Below are 22,148 nucleotides of genomic sequence, written 5' to 3'. Positions count from 1 at the left end.
GTATATTACCAATATTATAAGTTATAACTTTATTATTTAAATTTTAAATGCATTACCTACTTGCATTGATATTTTTTGAAAAATCATAATTTTAAATTGTATTTAGTATTAACTATATTTTTAAATGATTTATAAAGTATATAATATACTATTTATTCTAATTAAACATTTCTGTAATCAAAATAATAAACCAACAGGTCCCATGGTATTAACAAAAAATATAATAATATACCTCCGTAGTACGAGTACATAAAAATAAAAATACAAACAAATAATTTCTTAAAAATTTAAATGTACATAACTACGTATACGCGTATAAAAATCGTTAAATGTACAATTACTATAATATTATGCTAAATTATATGTATTGAAAAAGTATAATTCTACTGCTTCAATATATACCATAAGTATCGTGTCATGACTAATACTATATGTACAAGTATAATAAATGTATTATACATTATAATGTTATGAATAATATAAAATATATTTGTTTAATTATTTAAAATGTTTTTTAAAATAACCAATTTAGTATTATTGACTACACAGCATAATTCCTTATTTTATTACCTATAAGATCTTATTTTGATGTATATAAAGAGACTAAAGGTATTTATATAATATAATATTTAGATTATATATTATAAAAAACCTCGACTAGTCTATAAGATTTATAAAATATAATAAACATAATAGGTACCTACCTAAATTTATTAAGTACCAAGGTATGAACTTAAATACAATTTTAAATCACCATGGAAATATCAATTGTAAAAATAGCAGAACTCTAAAACAATTATTTTTAATTTTCAATAACACATATTTTATTAGAATCCCAAAAAAAATATGAAAGTAAAAAAAAGTAAAAGAAAAAAGAAAAATTTTTAAAAATATTAATTATATTAATTGAATATGAAAATTAAAAAATAATCACTTACTACGCACACATCTACATAACACGTATGCACAGACATATAAATAGTCTACATGAACTCCTTAAAAACGGTTGATATCTAATCTCAAGAAAAATGTATAATATTTAATATAATTTTAAAAATATTGAAATATAAAAAATATATTTCTCTTGAAAAATGTTTTCTTATTGCATACAATTATGTGAAAAAATATAAAAAAATGTATTTTTCATTCTTCATCTTTATATAGGTACCTACTAGGTATATTTTGATATATTAAATACAATATATTATTAACTTAGTATAATATAGATTATAGACTATAGAGTAAAATACATTTTTACTACAACAATGTACATTATTATAATATAATTATTTTAGAGTTTTTTCTTGACCAATTGAACAAATGTTACTAGCAACATGCTAAATGTTTTTGTATTATATAATATTTATTACGCTTGTAAAATTATAATATGATATTATTATTTGATAAATAATTAATAATATTAATTTGATATCTACAAATTTAGAGGGATAATTATTTTTATACAATTTCCATCATTTCTACATACGATCGTGTAAATGTGTGTAAGTAATAATTTTTTAAATTTCATAATCAATTAATATATTTAAAATTTATAAAAATTGTTCTTTTTTCCTTGGTTTTCTTTTTTACAGATTACCATTTTATTATTGTTTGTAGGGGTTGGAGTTTGGTAAAAGTGAAACAGTTTGGCCAACTCGCATCTGATGTATAACCAATAATAATACAACTATACGAGTTTAAGAAATAAGAATAGATATCAATTTATATGGGATTAGCTGTACAATAAAACGATTTAATCCCACCACCGAATTACAAATTAAATGATGTCGATCCCTAGTCGATTCCCTTCATATATATACAGGCCATATGGGTATTTTTGTAATGCTTTTTTCAACGTCATTCTCAACTAGAACTTAGGGATTAACCGTCAAAGGCATTTGTGGCCAACGACCCTAAAATAATATACGTGGGGGACAATGCCATTTGACTAATGTTAATTTGATGGGTAGATTTTGTATGTTATATTTATTTACTATTATATATATACCTACCTATCAAATCTGAAATACTGTGAAACTTGCAGGGGTCATTAATATATACATATATTGATATATTATAACCACAAATGGGATTTATTTTGAATAATAATTCAACTCTATATTATATAAATATACATGCTATTATTTGATTAAAATATTAAATTTAATAAAATAAAATCAATTATGGTTACGTAATCGATTATTTTTTATTTTTTTGTGGAAACTAACAAATTTTACGTTTATTATTTTAGAATAAATATTTAATTTATCATTAATTTATTTATTGATCACTTAAGAATCCAGTATCGATAATTATTAACTCTCTCAGAGTCCCTAATAGCTTATAAGCTCATACATTACATTTACATTAGTTTTCAATATGCTTAGTGTCGACGATACCGCCTATGGAGAGAGGACTTGGTGAACTTAGTCTTTTTTAACTTATTTTATCTTTTAAGTTGCCTGAGAATCTACAAAAATGATAAATAAAAAAAATGATGTACAATGGATATACAATTTTTTTGGAAAAATTGAAAAAAAAATGTATGATATGGGGTCCAAACATCATGTATCTAAGTAGATATATATATATATATATCATATATACTACTAATAAAAAGAATATTGATATTACAAATTGGAAATTTGACCTAAATTTTTTCATAAACACATTTATATTATAATTTATAACTAATAATAAAGTAATAAATAATAATAGATATTTATTATTTATTGATAATATTTAAAAAACCAGTTTTGTTTTACGTAATTTAAATATAAATAAACTAAATTAGACTATCAAATTATTCTTATCGAATTCTATTAATTAAAATATATAAAATTATAACATATTAATAAATATGAAAGATTTAAAAATCATTTTGTGCTTATATACCTATTACCTATACATTATTATTTGATTTCGATTTTGAACGGAATACCAATGAAGTTCTCTAAAATTATTAATTATTTATTGTTACCATTATTATTATTATTATTATTATTATAAAATTATTTATAACATAAACAATTCTCAACAGGCCATGTCTTTACAGACCTCCGGTTTCAGTGGCGTTGGCATTATCTCCTCTGAGATATCATCCCAACGGACCAATGGCACCGCCAAGCATACAGCAACGTCCTGCAGAACCATCGCCGACTGCATCTTCATCGCCGAAACAAGAATCTCACCACGATGACCAAGACGATGGTAAGAATATGCATAAAGTAGTAATATTATTTTAATAATATTATTGAGAGTAATGACGTCGTGACAAATGTAAACGAACGGTTTTATTCAGCGTCAAGAATGCCGGACTCTCTTACGCTGTACTCATCTTCTGCACGTTAACAATATAACCAACAGATATATATCTATAAATGAAATTTATCCAACAATTTGAACTCAATATTTCTTATTAGAGTAAAAGTTTGTTAACATATAATAATGTTGTTGGCAACACAAACTTAAAATAGCTTTATATTGGGGATACTACTATGGTCTTTAAAACTATCCTGTCATTATGCTGCGCCCGCAAATAAAACCATTTAAAGAGACTATTCGTGTTTTATGTATTGTAGACGACAGTATAGACGTGACCAACGAAGAACCGGATACGTCCGACAACAAAAGGGCATCGTCTTCGCCACCGGCGGTTCCGATACCGCTTACCCAACACCATTCGATGTACGATCATCATCCGTCATTCTATCCTGGCCTACACGAGAACGTTTATGAGACTTCCGCCCGTTTGCTTTTCATGGCCGTCAAATGGGCGAAAAACTTGCCGTCTTTTGCGTCTCTTCCATTTAGAGACCAGGTGAGAATTTTATACAATATCTAACAATGTATAAAATATGTCAATTCTTACGGCTTGAGTCTCAAATACTGAATTGTGTCTCTAGGTTTTTTTGCAGGTTACACGAATTGTGTCCCCCAGTTTTTTTTTCGAGTTACACACAAGTTTGGTCTAACTCAGTGATTCCCAACATGGGCACAACCGCCCCCTAACCGTTGCCCCCTTGTGGGCATTTTTTAATTTGAAAGGGGCGTTTTCTGAAGGGGTGTTCATCTTTCATTTGCATTTTTATTGTTTATAACTAATTGCAATGAAATGTATAACTACGTAAAATCAAAACTAATTTAAAATATCAAATGTAATATACAGAATTATGTTGGTATAATATTTATGGACACTTAAATAACATCATCATCAGGGCAGTCATTAGTCACATAAATATTGTTTGCGTTATTATTCAAATTATATAATTCAAATTAATATTATATTATATTATTTTTTAATTTTTTATTTCTACTAATAATAGTAGGTATTTAAATTTAACATTAACTAAATTATAACTAAAATGTTAAATTATATTTTTTCTTTAATTAAATAGCTTATTAAAAAATAAAACATTAATCTTTTGAAAAAATTAATTTGGGGGAGGCGGTATGAAATTTTTAAAATCTAAAAGGGGCGTCGAGTAAAAAACGGTTGGGAAACACTGATCTAACCTAACAATAATCAATGTTGTTTCGTCAATTAATATAAATAAAAAGTAAAAATAATTACATAAATCATTTTAATAATATTATATATATATTAGGCAAAAATTTAAATAATACTATTTCTATAAATTCAAAACGTGAAATTTATCTTATAAAATTTATGTGGGTATTTATATTTTATACAACATTGAAATAGACAAATTGCTTAATTTGAATTTATATAATAAATTTTTTATTTCAATTAACGAAACAATATATTTTATTTTGGCTACAGAGGAGTATAGCGTCTGGCTTTATCTAAACGACTTCACGAATTGCGTCCGTTTTTAAATTTTTAAGTGAAGTTTACTAAAACATAAACACATCTCAAATCTGTATTTCTAAAAAATAATAACAATTTTTCACTTGAAATAATATTTTTCGACTTTGAAAAAGCTATTCACTCATCATTATTAATCATGTTACCATCAGTTCAAATGAAAAGAGGCAGGTTTCATTTAGGTCAAAGTTGGTAAAGGAAAATTCAAATTGTTGGTTTGAGTCAAGAATACAAAAAAGGTTAGGATTTCCATTCAAGACTTTACCAATTTTTTAATTTTTAATTTTATGTAACTTTTTTGTTATTTTTTATTTTAATTATCATATTGCACACTCCTAGATTTTAATCATTTGTACTTTACTTATTTCCAATTACATAATGACAAAAATCAATATTTTGAATCTACCATTTACCAATAGTCATAGTTTGTTATTGACAGTCCTAAATCTGTGTAAAATGGAAGGAAAATAATGTTTTTACGTTGGGACGCAATTCATATAGTTATTAAATATCACCGGGACACCACAATTCATAAGGAAAAAGGATTTCCGGACGCAATTCGTGTGCAGCAGTGTAGGTACCCTACTTTTATCATGGAGACACAACTCGTTAACTCTGATTCCTACTTACTTATAAATTCTAAAAGTCAAAATTCAAACAAATGTACAATTAAAAGATAAAATGGGTTAATCTGTATAATATAAACTTACAAATGCAGGTAAATCACCCTGTATAATGCGAAGTGGCAAATAAATAGGTCTTGCTTTTTCATTAATATACTTATATACCTATTATAATTATACGATTACAATTTACAATATTACATATATACTAGATACACATTAAAATTTATAGTTATAGATACATAATATCATATTATTTAAATTATATTATACGACGGTGCAAAAACGTTTATTCTTTTCTTTCTAAATATTATATTATAGGTGATACTCTTAGAGGAATGTTGGTCGGAATTGTTCCTGTTGAACGCGGTCCAGTGGTGTTTACCACTAGAAAACAACCCGCTTTTCAACCCTTCAGATCACGTGGCGGCCATACCAAACGGCAAAGCCAGCCAAGTGGCAGCCGACATACGCATACTCAATGAAACCCTACGACGATTCAGAACCATCAGTGTCGACCCAGCCGAGTTTGCTTGCATGAAGGCTATCGTTTTATTTAGAGCCGGTAACGATCACACTAGTCTATTATTCTAAATTATTTCCATTATAAATTTATAATATTAAACGATGGACAAGTTCGTGATGGTATCTAATTTTAAAACATTGGGGGAGGGGTTGTGTTAACTTGTATGTGAGTTTTACTAATAAGTCATATTATTATAATTTATAAGCATAAGCACCGCAGCTACCGCTCACCGCTATATTGTCTTTACAGATACCTATAACAAATATATTTTACTGGAACATCGTTACGTCAAACAATAACTAATAACACATCTTAAACTATTTATAAGTACTAAGTACTTACCTCTACTTATCTCATTTATAATAAAAAACAAAACTATCATACAGAATATTAAACAGTTTTTTACACTAAAATATAAAAAAAACCTGTAAGCTCGTAAATCGGACTGCATCCGTTTTAAAGATAGAATTACTTTATACTTATAAGTAAAATTCTACTTGAAAATAATATGAGTAAAAACACATAAATAAAACTCACATAACTTTATAATTTAATTTATATAGTTAATACTTTCAACTTTGAATAAGCTTGGATTTGAATTTAATTAACTTTTAAATTAAACTTAAATAACGTGTTTACAAAATGTTGAGATTCTTTCCACTTATTTTGTGTTACTACGACCACTGTACAATATATGTATATAATTAAATCAATATTAAATTTGTATACAATTATGTAGGTGTTAATAGACATAAATTGTTAAATTAAAAAATACCAAAATAAACTTAACAACGTGACATTGTGTTGTACACTTTAGAGTTCATAGGGTTTATACAAATATCATGGCGTCGTGTCCGTTTTATACTACTACACATTTAATTGGGTTTGGTTCCGATATAATCCATAAGAATAAAGTAAATATTTAAGCCATATTAAAGTGTGGTGTCGGTCAGATTTAGAAAAAAAATGTCCAAGACTTTTCTAGAATTAAATTTATACATAATTTTGGTAGAAAATATAAAGTTTAATTTCTGTATTCTATTGTTATTTATTATTTTCTACTTATCTATTTTTTACTTACTTGTAGTTTTATAATTATTACTGTAATAATTAATAAAATAACGAATTTAAAAAATTTGGGTTGATATCGTTGTTTATAGGTACTTCTTATACTTATAAAATGTTGAGTATTAATAAGATTTTTTAAATTATAATAACACTATTAGATAAAACTATGAAACTCATTAAATCTTAATGGATTTTCACGCACAGCAAGTCATAATAACATTAAAAAAATTGGATAACACCGATTTAAAATTCTTAAAAATCGAGCAATATTTGAAATAAATATAGGTAGTAATTTTTGAGATCGACAATACTTATGGTGTATTTGAATGAGATGTAGCTATTAGCTATACTGTTGGTATACCTAGTACCCTTAAAAATCTCGCATCTGCAAAACTCGAAACAGTTGTTTTCTTAAAACCACTCAAATCTGTATACAATTATTGTTGTTAACATTCGTACGGAACTAACTGATATCTGAAACGCCCTGTTAGGCTGTAACAGTGTATAATACACATATTATGCGTTTGTGCTTACCACCTATCTATAACATAATGATAACTATGATTACCATTTACCATATATAACCATTACATGATGATCAATCGTATATAATGGTTTTAGACACACGGGGATTGAAAGATCCTATACAAGTGGAGAACCTGCAGGACCAGGCACACGTCATGCTCGGTCAACACACCAGGAACCAGCATCCCGGTCAGCCGGTCCGATTCGGCCGACTACTATTGATGTTGCCATTATTAAAAAATGTACCGGCCGCCCGAATCGAGGCTATATTTTTTCAGCGGACCATCGGCAACATACCGATGGAAAAAGTCTTGTGCGATATGTACAAGAACTAATGACCTAGCTGACAACGAATAATAATAATAATAGTCCAACACTCGTGATATAATAATGTATTCCTAATGACTAATGCAGTAACCTACCTACGTCATACACCGCGTCATCACGTATAACTTATAAGGAATAACCTAACCGGTATAGGTACTTATTTATTAATACAGAGGCTTTCATAATATATATGAAACTACGTATATATATCTACACCTATATTATACTACTACCTATCACCTATATATGAAATATGAACCTATTGTGATATATTTCGTGGGACTGCTAGACCTCTTGTATAAAATATAAATTTACCTTATGGGCACTTTACTTTGTAAGAGGCACTTTATTTACACTTTTTAAGTTGTAAATAAATTACATGAATAATAAAATTAATTGTATATGTTGCATTCTTTAGATCATTATAATTAAAGCAGATCACACGTTAGACCATAACTTACTAATAATGATATATCTATTGTTGTTGGAACGAATAATCACTTGCGTACTTAGTGGTGTAACCGAGAGAGAGAGCGTCTTCTAGAAAAATTTAAAAATGCTTTCATTTTTCTATGAACGTATTACTTAACTATTTATAAGACTTGGCCACACAGAAATGTTAATAACTTTAAAACGTTATACATATACCACTGCGGTTCTTTTTAAATTCAATCACCACAAATTTTAAAAATGTTCATTTAGAGTACCTAGTAGACAATGTCGGACAGAGTAGCCTTTTTAATAAAAAAAAATATACGTCATTATTTATTACTATTTCTAGTTTAGTTGCTTTAATTAAGTTATAATTTAACCTAAATAATCACGAAAATATAAGCATGCACAAAAGTAAAATCGAATATTTATAATTTATTATGTAAAGTTGTTATTTTTATAATTATTTTAATGATTATGGTTTAAATACTTCTATGAGTATGTCGGTATTATTTTGAATTAACAATAGGGCGTCAATATCACATGTGACCTTCTAAGAACCACTGGTAAACCAAATTGTGTAAAATTATCAACCTCCCTATAAATACACACAACCACTAAAAACGCAAATCTTGGCAATGGCACAGCAAGGTATCATACCTACCTACTTACTTCCCATTTAACAATGAAGACATGACTCTTTACTATTTTTCTGTTTTTGTCACGTGATGTTAACAATATACATGTCGTATGATAAGTAGGGACGCATTTTACATGCACATGTAGCACGATTACGTAATTAGCGAATAGCGATATAGTAAGGTATAAAAAAGAATAATAGATGACAAAATATGCTAAACATAAATAAAATCAGTAGCTAATCAAGTCTAAAACTACTTGTTTTAGATCATTTGGTAATTTAGTAAACACAAACTACTTAATCCAAATTATTATTACCCATTATTTGACAGTATTATACTATGGTACAATATTATTGGTTGGTTAATAGTTATTAAAAAAAAAAATTAGTAAAAGTTTCCAACCGTAAACAATGTTCACTATAGATAGGGTTGGGCAAGATAATCAAAAAACAGTAGATACAACATAGTAGATACATGAAGTATGAACCAAAGATACCTGCATAGTGCATGATACTTTTATATTTCCAATTGAATTTTATTAAATATTAAACTGTCTATACATAAATACAAACAGTTATAAATATAAATAATAGTTAAAAGTACCTAAAAAATAATATTAATAGTTAATAGTTCAATAAATATAAATTTATATTTTTATAAATAATACATTACTATAATATATTGTTCAGCATTATATTTTAGTTTTAAGGGTATAAATTGTACACTCATTTCTAAGTAATGGATTCATATTTTATGAGAACAAAAATTCCATTTTAATGCTTGTCTGTATGACTATAGATAGGTATATGAACACCTTAATTTTATTTTATATTTTTTAAATTACCTTACAAGTTATAATATTGTGTGGTAATTTTTTTCATTATCATTAGTTGTGGCTCATCACACACACAAAATTACCATAATTGTTAAGTTTATTTTAAGTTTTGAGTACTTATCCTGCAGATATAATTCAATTTATTTGGTACTATTTAGTAGAAATGTTAACAATAATAGTATTTTGTATCCTTTGGAAAAATAAAATACAAGATACTAATATAAAATGTATCATGGATACAATTGTATCTTTGATACTGCCCAACCCTGACTATAGATCTTCTATCGATATATAAAGACTAATGTACAATAATTGTAATGTCACAATAATAATCAATATATCACGTTTTTTTAATGTTATAAAATTATAAACTATACTTAATGTTAAATTCTTTTTAACCAGTAATTACAACTTTATGTTAACTGATTTGACTTTACTTAATTTAAGCTCACAGTCAAATTTTTTAATATCTATATTGAGTATAATTACTAAGCACCAACAGCGTTTTTTGTCATGGTATCCAATGGTATACATTTACAATGTGTATTTAAATTCAGATTTGTTTCTAGAGCCATAATATAGTAAATAGTTATCACATTATTAGGATGTTTAACTCATTGTATTCATGTTGTATGACAACATTTTTGTTTTCAGACACATTTCAATTAAGCTATAAAAAAAAATTTATAATTTGTTTAATAAATCTTTATATATACATATATACAGGTATATACATGTATTAATTGTATATTATAAAATCAATAATATTAGTATATTACCTATTAAATTATTATTAAGCTCTGTTGTTATTGTTGTTGTTATTGTTGTTGCTGTTGCCATTGCTATGTTTGATGTATTTAATTATTTGATGCTTAAAATAATTGACATATTACCATATTTTTATTGTTTACTTTTATTTACTTATATGGTGGTTATATTTCTTTTCTTTAAAAATAAAATAATATAATGTATTATTTATTATTTATTATGTATAATTGTATTAATAATATTATGTATTATACATTTCAATATTTGAAGTTCGCTTGTACTGATAAAAATGTATTTTAATAATGTGTAATAGGACATGCATATAAGTAGAAATGTACAGTATTAACTATTAGATATAAATTATCTGTTTGAACATATTATATTAATACATAAAATCACAAATACAGATTTGATTTTTTTTTTTATTTATTGCATTATATTACAAAAGCTAAATTTAATCATAATGATGATAACTGGTTTGAATTTTATGTCTTTTATTCAAAAATTAAAACACTTTTCAGAAAATAGTTTATTTACAATTGTATATATTTATTTTAGGTAAGTACTAAAATTGATTAATGAATATCCAATTTTTGTTTTTTTGGTAAAGAACCAAAAGCTGAGATAATTGTTCCCTTTGTACCTGTTACTGATGTGGTAAGATCCCATTTACTTTTCTTGTCATCTTGTTTATGGGAACTTGAAACATTGATTGATGGAGTCTTTTTCGTACCAGACACAACTTCAACCTATAATTTAAATCAACATTTTAAAAACTATCTAAATTTAACAAGAACACAGAACTTACTTTAGTTTTTTCTTTTCTTTCTTTTTGTCTCTTTTCCATATCTTCTTTCTGCAGGCGACCCAATTCTTCATAAAATGATTCTTTGCCCCATCTTAAAGGATCATATAAATGAGGTGGATAATTTGTTCCCAATTCATTAATATTACAAAATTGTAAAAGTTTTTCGTATATGCTGGGATTTCGAAAATCTTTCCTTTTTTGGATCAAAAAATTCATGTCCATGCCATCTTTTTCCATTTTTTCATGCAATCGCGTAATTTTATCTTGTAATTCTTTAGAGCATCTGCCATGTGGTTCTGGTGGTAAAATATCTTCTTCGTCATCTATATCTGAACGTCGGTCAATTTCTTCATCTGACATAACAATATCATGATCTTCAAAATATGACACAAGATTAGTTTTTTTGTCATCTTCTGGGTTAGTCACAGCTGGAGCTGAATTCGGTATTTGTAATTGAGGACTCGGTATATGTTCTGACTGTGGTTCATTCAAAATAGACACTTCTTCAACATGTCTACGTTGACTGGGTGTAGTACCTTCATCTTCAGAGTCTGTATAATTAGCAGTTAATGATGCAAGAGCTGACATTTTTTTAATGTAATTCTGACTATAAATAACAAAATATTTTAAAATTAAAAATTGCCTTCTTTTAATAATAACTAAGGAGATAATGCTGTTTGGTAAAACTAATCAAATAGCATAATTGATATAGAAAGGAGGATAAGTCATACAAAAAGAAATTTTGTTCAATATTATTACTGTAATTATTAGAGCCTAATCACAAAACCTCACATTTACATTATAAGCATTTTTTTTTTTAGATCTACTAAAGGAATCTATTTTGATACGTGTAACCACATACACAAAAATAATTATACATTTGGTACAAATTTATGGATTAAAGTATACATAATTCTATGTACCTATCAATTTACATAATGTACATTTTCATGCTTCTAATATCAAATAAAAGGAAAAATTTAGATTTTTGATCAATAGAAAAGTGTTATTAAACCAGACACATACAAAAATGTATTGTTCATAAATTTCAATTATCAATTACATAATTTACTATTATACCTAAAAGCAATGATGCTGATGTCACTTTCAAATGGTATTACATGAAAATAAAATCTAAGATAGGAGGTACCAGTAGTAATCAGTAAATTTGCTATACTAAAATATGATTATATACACGTCATAGAATTATATGTCATAACTTAAAAATTTTGGATATTATAAAATACTTTTATATGGAGATAATGTAATGCATCAAAGTGAGAAACTACAAAGTAGTTTTAACCAGACAATTTCAGCTACATGCAATAGTTATTTAAAGGATTTAGGTGTGGACATTCGTATTTATTATAAGATAGTAAGATCATCGCACGTTTGCATAAACCTAAGAACACATGAATCGTAAGTACATGACGGTACACATCATCTGACAAAAAAGGATACAATCAAAATAGTGGGGAAAAGACCTATACATAAGAACACAAGATGGGATTTATTGAGACGTGATTTACCAGAGTTAAAACAACCACCTTTATAACAGTCTTGATCAGAATTGTATTTTTTAGACTGAAATAATTTCAATAATAAAAAAAAAGAAATTAAATTATTTATACGCCAAACTACTGCACAACCATACACGGTTGTTTGTACTGAGTGACCAATAGGAACCTGATGTTTATGAAATCAAAAATTCTCAGTTATATTTTACTGAAAATTAGAATTTAATACTCAAAAGTTCTTTGTAATTACATGCCATTTAATAATTTTGAAAGATTACATTGGGTATTTGGGTATTTCTACTGAATGCAGTTAAAATCTGATAAACATTAGGTTTCTGTCGATCACCATGTACATGAATCGCTCGCTGTAGCTGTTAATGATAATTATGGAGTAAAAAAATATGAAAATTAAAATTGACAAAATATGTGAATAATACTAATTACTATAAAAGGGTCATGAAATCTATGATAAAAATGTAAAACTTAATCAACTGTCTTACCTGTTAAAAGCTGAAATATCTTGAACTTGGGTGAAGTATTGTTATTTTAAAAGGTTGTATATAATGTATATCATAGTCTGATCTCTATTTTATGGTGACTACCACTATTTTCATATCTTTCAATTTCAATTTTTAAATACAAACATAGTGCATAGATAATAAATAATAAAGAATAATGATAATATGATATAGAATTCAAAATGTCAAAGTATATCAACTACCAATTAATATTATTATTACACAGCGCTCTCTAGGTGATGAACATAATTATTTGATATTTCATGTTCTATAAACACACACAAATAAATGAGATAGACATCACTACATCAGTATTCAGTAGTTAGTACATCATACATCAGTGTTATACTATCGTTAGACGTTAATTATAGGTGTAATAGTATTGATGATAGCATAGTTGTAATCAATGGTAATAATTACACGAGTCTGTAGATGTTGAACCCTCCCCCCAAATTGATCCAGAATACGTGCTTGGTATATTAATAAATTAGTTTTTATTTATTTATTCATTATTATTTATTACTATAATATATTAATATAATTTTATGATATCTAATTTAAATATATGTTAGTATATATATTAGTTATAATATTAGTAACAACCAGTGGTGTAGTCGTAAATATTTTTTTGGGTATACACCTAAATTGAGAAATATGTAATACGTGGGGGCTCTGCCTCCCACACTCCCCGGATACTAATTAACTTAAATATATTTATTATTATAAATATATTTAAATACATAATAATATATAACTCCATTATAGCAAATGTATTTATTTATTATTTATAAAATGTTCCGCTTTCCTTGAACGGTTATCATCGGCTGATCTGAGCTGCAACAACCAGCTTCCAACACATTTGGTTGGATTTCCTACACTAAGAGGTGGCCCATTTATATTGATAAACATTTATCAATAGTATTTCATTTTCTTCATGTCTTATATATACCATCTTGCTGTCGTCGTAACTCATAATATTAATTTTATTTTATTAAATTAAATGTAATAAAATAAATGACAAGCATATTATTGTATTATCACTTATCAGTATATATTACCTACTACCTGCCTAATTTATTATGTTTACGTAGTATTCAATGTTTATAGTTTATTAATAACTTTTGATGATATCTGATGATAAATATATAAACCACGAGTGATTTGAGAAGTTATGCTTATGACGTTTAGACAATTTTAAATTTTCTTTTTTCTTATAATTTTATAATTAATCATAATTAATTATTTTGATATATCAATTCTCTTGGAGTTATGAGAATAAAAAAAAATCAGAAATGTTCAAATTATAATATATTTATTATTAACAAAATGTAGTAATATACTTATCATCCAAAAGACTACGACGGTATACCCGCGTATTTGTTTTATTTTATTTTCTATACGCATTTAAGAATTTTAGCGTTTTGGGTATACGCCGTATACCCGCGTATACCCTCTACTACATCACTGGTAACAACTAACAATACGTATTTGTTTTCGGCGTTTTCGCTCTCCAACCAACGCAAATCAAAGCAAATTTGAAATTACCAAAACCAACCTAGTGTGCTGTCAACACAATTAAAAATGTTTCGTAAATCGTAGTTTTAAGCTTTTACATTAGAACAAAATTTATTTGAATGAATTGATTTATCATTTAACTTAAAGTTAAGAACATAGCAATAGCAATAGGTTTGGTTAGAGTAGTTAGACGTATTAGATTATGTTATAAATAAGTTGTTTTGTGTGTAATATATTATGTTTTGGTAGATATACCAACTCATTGTGATGGCTAATTATATGTCAACTGCACTTATACAAGGAGGCCTAGAAGCATTAATAATGTTTGTTGAAGGTTTGGAATTTGAGTTAACAGCAATACCAAGTGCTTTGATGTATGGATCTATTGTTGGTGTATGTTCTCTTCTTGGAGGATTAGTTGGTGGAAGACTTGGAACTTTAGTTGGTAAGTATTAAAATATGTTAATTTAGATACCATATAAAGTAAGATTTGTAATTCTATTAATACATAAAATGTTGATTAATATTGAATATACTATCTGTCAAGTGTGTTTCTTTTTGATATAAAAATTTAAGGTCTTAACACTCCTAAGGCGTTTTTAAAAAATACCACATATTTAGTGTATCTAATAAGCTATAATATTGTTATAATAGAATTGATCTTCTCTCAGTGACACAGTAACTTTAACTTACTATTTTATCTTAATTAATCATAAAAAAAGGTACTAACTGTTGTGTCTCCTCTCCGCTCTCATGAATATTCTTGTCATTTGTATACTAAATTATCACTGATTATACAACTGCTGTCTTTTGGAAACAACATTTCATAAAGGTTTGGTTTCCTCTTAAGTCTTAATGGCTACCGGCCAGTATTAAATCTTCTTATTTTTCTACATACATTCCATTTTTATTTTACAGTACCTTTCCAATGGCTCATGCAATAATATTAAAATATTATTATTATTATTTTAATAAAACAAATATTGAATTATAAATTTCAGACAAGGTCTTAGTAGAGTTTATAATGTAATGATTACATAATATGTCTATGCATGATTTATATAGATATATATTAGTTATTGTATGCATTGTGTTTGTCGGCTAAATTATTTGATCTACCATTTTTCTTTAATTATAAATATATTTTTTTCATTATTGATGGAGTGTTTATGCAGCTTGTTTCTTCATCTCCTAAATTAATTATTACCATTGATTATTAATACTTTATTATTTATTTATAATTAAAGAAATTACTAAATTATTTAGTTTATATAACATATTATATTATTAAAAAATCACCCCATAAGCTATAGTGCCTATATGGAAATTTTTTAATGTATTAATAACTCAAATTCAAATATGCTCTGACTTTGGTAACTGTCTCTGGCTTGCTACCCAACAAAATTGTCAAACGGCGCTCTAGAAAACATGAAAATCGTAAGATATTACAAAGATTATGAAAATACTTTATGGCAAATTAATATAAAATACTGCTAAATATTAACTTATAATGTTGCCCAACCTAGATAAACATATTTTTATAATGAAATTTTAAGATATATAAAATCAGAACCAGTTGATTTTACCTATTTTTGTTATTTCAGGGGGAGGCATTGGACACCAGATTAACAGTTTGTTGTTACCAAGTATTCGAAATATAGCAGACATGTTACGAGAATTAGGTACAGATCAACTTCAAGATTTGTTTAATTTACTAATTAGCGAAATTCAAAAAACAATTTCTACTGTAATGTGTCAAATAGTAAATCAAAACCTATACCTGACAGACCTTTTAGAAAGATTTGGAAGTAATATTGAAGTTCGTATGAATATAATACAAACTCTCATCAATTTCTTCAGTAGTATTCATGGTGGTAATTATCGCCAAGTAGCTCTATGATAATGATAATTTTCATAATTTTTTGCCCCTACTTTTTTACTTATTTACATTTTTATATTAAAACACAAACAGTAATCAAAAATAAATTTGTAAGTATTTTTTTACAATACTAATGGATGATGAAAATTAAAAGTATGTATTTTTTTTAATAATAAATGTGAATTGTTTTATTATATGAACTAATAGCAGTTAATTGTTAACCATTATGAAAAATGTAATATAATGACCTGTTTTTCACAGTTTGGTATGTTTGATAAATGCATTTTTTCATTTGGGTGTTTGGGACTATTTATGTAATCTAAGATATCAAATAGTTAACAATACAATATTTTGGTTTACTACTTTATTTTATACTTACCTTATATATTTTAAAAACATGAGTTCTGTTGTTTTTTTTTTAAAGTTGAGTTAATTACGTATGTATCTAATATTAAAAAAAAATAATAATATATTTTTGAATATATAATACTTTGTTTAATATAGTTTTATTTATTAGTATAGTATCACTATTTTTAAATCGTTTTTATGTTTAATCATCATCTTTTGTGAACACATTTTGTGATGCTAGTATATTTACTAGTATATAGTAGATTTATTTATTTATTTAATATAAACGGACGCGAGTCCTAAAACATAATAATATTAACATTGTGTGTAAAAAATAACACTTAATTCAATAAGCTATAGTTATTACATAATTATAGATTGAATAAAATAATTAAACTTAAAAGTAAATATAGAAAACAAATCAAGTATAGTTAAAAAAATTAATACATTTTTAAATATAATCAAAGACAAAAGTATTACTTGCAGCCATTAAAAGGTTAGCAGGAGAGTTTAAGATATAATTTTTAGTTGAGAAAAATGGATAAAAAGGTTTCGGATCTCTAGTATTAAGGCTATTAATTTTAAAACGGATTAAAGAGAGAATTTCAGGACAGTTAATTAGACTAAATATCAGTTTTTGTAAAAATTTAGAGAATACAAGTGTACAACGGTCAGAGAGAAGAGAAATATTTAGAAAATTTAAAACATTATTATACGTGCCATGGAGAGGTCTGTTAATATTGAATTTAAAAGAGATAAAATGTAGAAAGTTATTTTAGACAGATTCTAGAAATCTAGCTTAAGATTTTGTTCCGACATATTGTTTATGAGGGGGCAGTACTCTAGAGTCTAGATTAGAACAGACAAGAGAGAAGTAGAGTAATTTTGTGGGAATAGGATAGAGAATGCACCACAAATACGTTTAATGAACCCTAAGTTAAGAAAAGCTTTATTTTTTATCATTTCAGTATGAAGAGAAAAATTTAATTTAGGATCAAAAATTATACCTAAATCTTTAAATCGATTAAAAAGCCCGATATTAGAGTCAGAAATTGAGTATTAAGAGTTAATCGGATTTTTAATTAGGTAAAATTTCATAAATTTGCATTTATGAATATTTAAAAATGGATTATTCTCATTACACCCATTAGCGGTAATCGGGAGGGGTGCTTGAGGGGTCTTGGCTCCTCAAAAGCCCACCAAGCCCCCTCAAACATTTTTGCAAACATATAAATTTTGTAGTTCCATTTTCATATATTATATTCTTAAAAAACAAGAAATATAACACATAATAATTTTTATATTATAAATTTGTTTGTATAATATTTTATACGAAAATTAAAATTATAAGTTGAAACACTGTCCTAAGTGATTTATTTTATCGTCTGTCGAATAAAACAAAATACATAAAATTATATTAATTTGGAAATACAATATATACCAATTTTTCGTAGTTAAAAAAATAGTTATTTTTTGCTAGATTTTCATTTAGAATGATAAGTTACCGAAACTAGAGAACGGATTTTGTTATTTGGAGTCTTGTTAGATTCACATAGTTTAGGAGAAGTGCTGTGTAAATTTTCAGAACTTTATCTTCGATCGTTAACTCACTACAAAGCTATAAAGCTGAAAACATAAAAAAATCCCAATAAAATTTGTTTAGAAAGAATAATTTTTTTTTTCTTTGTATTCGACATAAACAATCTATACATTTTTTTGCACAATAAGTTTATATGATGAGAGTATTTTTTAAATGACATGATAGTTTTGAATTAAGCAGCCACCCATTAGTGGCTCTCGACTATTGATAAGTTAGTTTTTTTTTGTTTTTGTTTTTTTTTTTTTTTGACCAGGAGACATTAGACATTAAAGTTTTGTAAGAGGTTACGGCACCGTTTCCTTTTTAACCTGCGGTCAGGATTTCCTGGCAGAGTAAGAATGAAGAGAACTTTTATTAGAGGGTTAGAATGAGTTTGGAGTTGTTTATGAAATCGTGTGTAAAAAATGCGTGCTTCCTCATTTACTGTTTTCATATGGAGGTCATTATGAAGAGTGTGATTAGAAATATAGGGCAGAGCATTGCATAATCTTCGGAGTGCTATGTTTTGGAACGTTTGGATTCGATTAGTGTTAGATTTTTTTGCTGAGCCCCACGATTGAAGTCCATACGTCCGGATAGGTTTGAGTAGCGCTTTGTAGGTTATTAGTTTGGTGTTTAGAGTGGAGTACTTATTTTTAATTAGCAGAGGTTTGAGCATACGCATGCGATTGTTTAAGGTTAGCCGTTTGGTTTGGAGGTGTTTTTTCTTTTCCATGTGAGTCTTTTGTCAAGGAATAACCCTAAATATTTAACTGTGTCGGATGAGGGAATTAGTACATTTTTGAGAGTAATGTTTGGACATATTCCTTGTTTAAGCGTGAATGTTGTATGAATAGATTTATTTTGATTAATTTTTACTCGCCATTTTTCGTACCACTCGGACAAGTGGTCAAGATGTACTTGTAAGTTTGATAAGGCGATTAAAGGATCTTCATTGATGGATAAAATAACTTCGTCGTCGACATAATCCGTTACAATAGTTTGTTGCATGGTAGGTTGGTCAGCTACGTATGTGTTGAACATAAAAGGGGAAAGTATACCACCTTGTGGTACACCTGCTTTGATTGGTACGATTTCCGATGTCGACGAATTAAATTGGACTTGGAAGTGTCTATCAGTTAAATAAGATTTAATTAATAGGTATAATGAGGAGGGGAGAAATTTTTTTAGTTTGTATTGGAGGCCTTCATGCTAAACCCGGTCGAAGGCTTGTGCAACGTCTAGAAAAATACAAGAGCAATAAAGCTTTTTTTCAAGGGATGTAGAAATAACATCAACAACTCGGTGTAATTGATGGATTGTGCTATGTGAGTTGCGGAACCCGAACTGGGTATTTGGAAGTATGTTACTGGTGATAATATGTGGCATTAAGCGTTTTAAAATAAGTCTTTCTAAAACTTTTGAAAAGAACGGCAAGAGACTTATTGGTCTGAATGAGGTTGGGGTATCGAGTGGTTTGTCAGGTTTAGAAAAAAGAACTATTTTAGAAAATTTCCATAACATTGGAAAATATGACAGTCTGAGACTAGCATTGAAAATATATGTTATTAGTACGATGGCTTTTTTGGGTAGACACTTAGCTACTTCGGCCGTAATCAAATCAAAGCCGGGTGACTTTTTTAATAAGTATTTTTGGATGGTCTGTTTAACTTCATTTGGGGTGAAATATTTTTCAGGTTGATTTATTGTAGATGGCAGGTTTAAGTAGGTGTTTACTTCATCAATGTTTTCAGGTGTAAGTATATCATGATGCGGTTGGAACGTTTCGTGAAGATGAGCTTTAAAAACTTCGGCCTTATCGTTGTCAGAGAAGGCAAATGAATTATCTGGTTTTTTGAGTGAGACTGAGGGGCGTTTATATTGAAGTAGTTTTTTGGTTTCACGCCATAAGCTCCCTTCTACATAGGAGAATGACGTCAGTTTTTGTTCGTACATGTCAGCTTTATTTTTAGCCAAACATTTTTTTAATGAATTTGCTAATTTATATATGCACTTTTATGTGAGGGTAACCGTGTGATTTGGTAACGTGCTCTTGCTCTGCGCTTTTCGTCTATTAATGAGCGGACTTGCTCAGAAACAAAAGTGTATTTATGTACTGAGTTATTGGTGGTGTTTTGGGGGTTTGACTTAAAAGCCGCTGATTGAATAAGCGTAGTTAAATTATTAACTGCATCGTCAATCTCATAAGCAGATTTTAAGCTTATTTTTAGGTTAATTTCTTCAGCTATGATGTTATGAAATTTAAGGCGATCAGTTGTTGCCGTAAAGAGTTTGGGACTAATTGTACGTATTTGTGGAGTGGCATCAATATTGAGAATGACGGACGAATGGTCGGAGTTAAGATTCAGAATATTATTAATTGAATAGTATAAGTTGCTGGGAATTTTGTGACGAAGATGTCTAGAATGTCAGGTTTTTTCCTAACTGAGGTTGGCCAATATGTTGGCCCGGGAGGTGCAAGAATTTTGTATTTTTTCATATTGGAGAAATGATAAAGCAAGTTTCCACGAGGGTTGGTGACTCGGCAACCTCAACTTTGGTGTTTAGCGTTATAATCACCACCAATAATAAAGTTATTGGCCGTTGAGTCAAAAAAGTCGGTGAGGTTATCAATAGTTAAATTGTGCCTAGGTGGACTATAGATTGCGGCGATAGCAGCAGGGATATTATTGTTATTGAGATGGAACATGACTGAAAGTGATTCTGAGAGTAGTTAACAATTGAGTAGTATTTAAGGTTAGATTTTATAAATATGGCTGCTCCGCCATGAGCAGTGCCATCTGGATGGTTGGATTTGATTAGGCTATAACCGAGAATAGATATGTAAGAATACTCTGTAAAATGGGTTTCGGAGATTAGAGCGATGTCTATACGTTTATCGAATAGCACACTCTGTAGTTGATTGACGTGATTTTTTAGACTGTTTGCATTGAATAATATAATTGATAATGAATTATTAGTGTATGAGTTATATATTTTGTTTATTAAGAAGGGAAGTAATTACTTGAGTTACGAGAGCGATCAGCGGATTGATGAGTGACTTAAGTTCGTCTACAAACGTAGATATGGTTGCAGTTAGATCAGTAGGAGGGGTTGGAAGAGAGGACTGTGATGGCTCGTTAGAAGTGGCCTGAGCATAAGTTTTAGAGGGGGTGGCTGAATTATTTTCAGATGAGGTTGGTAATGGGTGGTTAGCTTTTACATTATTATAATTGTTTACATTGTGTTTAATATTATCATGTAAGAAGTTACTTTTTGTAGTTGGTGTTTTACGACGTTGTAATTCTTTGTAGACACTACAACCTCTGTAGTTGGCTGGGTGGTCGCCGAAACATAAGGAACATTTGGTTGCTGTGTCACGTGTTTTGGTGCATTCTGTGGATGGATGGA

General features: G+C 27.7%; 3 protein-coding genes across 4 annotated transcripts in view; 2 read left to right on the top strand and 1 right to left on the bottom strand.

Moving 5' to 3' along the window:
- LOC113556676 (photoreceptor-specific nuclear receptor-like) overlaps positions 1-9,520 on the top strand; it is a 32,093-nt gene extending 22,573 nt beyond the window's left edge. The window contains exons 6-9 of the mRNA XM_026961770.1: positions 3,041-3,210; positions 3,582-3,820; positions 5,773-6,016; positions 7,667-9,520. Coding sequence (XP_026817571.1) covers positions 3,041-3,210; positions 3,582-3,820; positions 5,773-6,016; positions 7,667-7,905 — 892 coding nt within the window. The 3' untranslated portion in view covers positions 7,906-9,520. The remainder of the gene's footprint in view (positions 1-3,040; positions 3,211-3,581; positions 3,821-5,772; positions 6,017-7,666) is intronic.
- Positions 9,521-11,052: 1,532 nt separating this feature from the next.
- Positions 11,053-13,566, bottom strand: LOC113557300 (SAP30-binding protein). Its single transcript, XM_026962752.2, has 3 exons — positions 13,399-13,566; positions 11,382-11,988; positions 11,053-11,322 (listed from the first exon to the last, which is right to left on the bottom strand). The coding sequence occupies exons 2-3, from the start codon at positions 11,967-11,969 to the stop codon at positions 11,149-11,151; spliced, it is 762 nt and encodes a 253-aa protein (XP_026818553.1). The 5' UTR covers positions 11,970-11,988; positions 13,399-13,566; the 3' UTR covers positions 11,053-11,148.
- Positions 13,567-13,807: 241 nt separating this feature from the next.
- Positions 13,808-17,168, top strand: LOC113558614. Of its 2 annotated transcripts, none has more exons than XM_026964109.1 (3): positions 13,808-13,890; positions 15,181-15,376; positions 16,536-17,168. In XM_026964109.1, exons 1-3 carry the CDS (start codon positions 13,849-13,851, stop codon positions 16,829-16,831), a joined length of 534 nt encoding a protein of 177 aa, XP_026819910.1. In that variant the 5' UTR covers positions 13,808-13,848; the 3' UTR covers positions 16,832-17,168. The 2 variants fall into 2 exon arrangements, with proteins under 2 accessions (XP_026819910.1, XP_026819911.1); XM_026964110.2 differs by lacking the exon at positions 13,808-13,890 and adding an exon at positions 14,929-15,102 and having other exon boundaries at positions 16,536-17,166.
- The last annotated feature ends 4,980 nt before the right edge of the window (positions 17,169-22,148 follow it).

Source organism: Rhopalosiphum maidis, chromosome 4, assembly GCF_003676215.2.
Source record: "Rhopalosiphum maidis isolate BTI-1 chromosome 4, ASM367621v3, whole genome shotgun sequence".
In the NCBI taxonomy this organism is placed as follows: domain Eukaryota; kingdom Metazoa; phylum Arthropoda; class Insecta; order Hemiptera; family Aphididae; genus Rhopalosiphum; species Rhopalosiphum maidis.
This window is presented reverse-complemented; position numbering and strand designations above follow the sequence as displayed.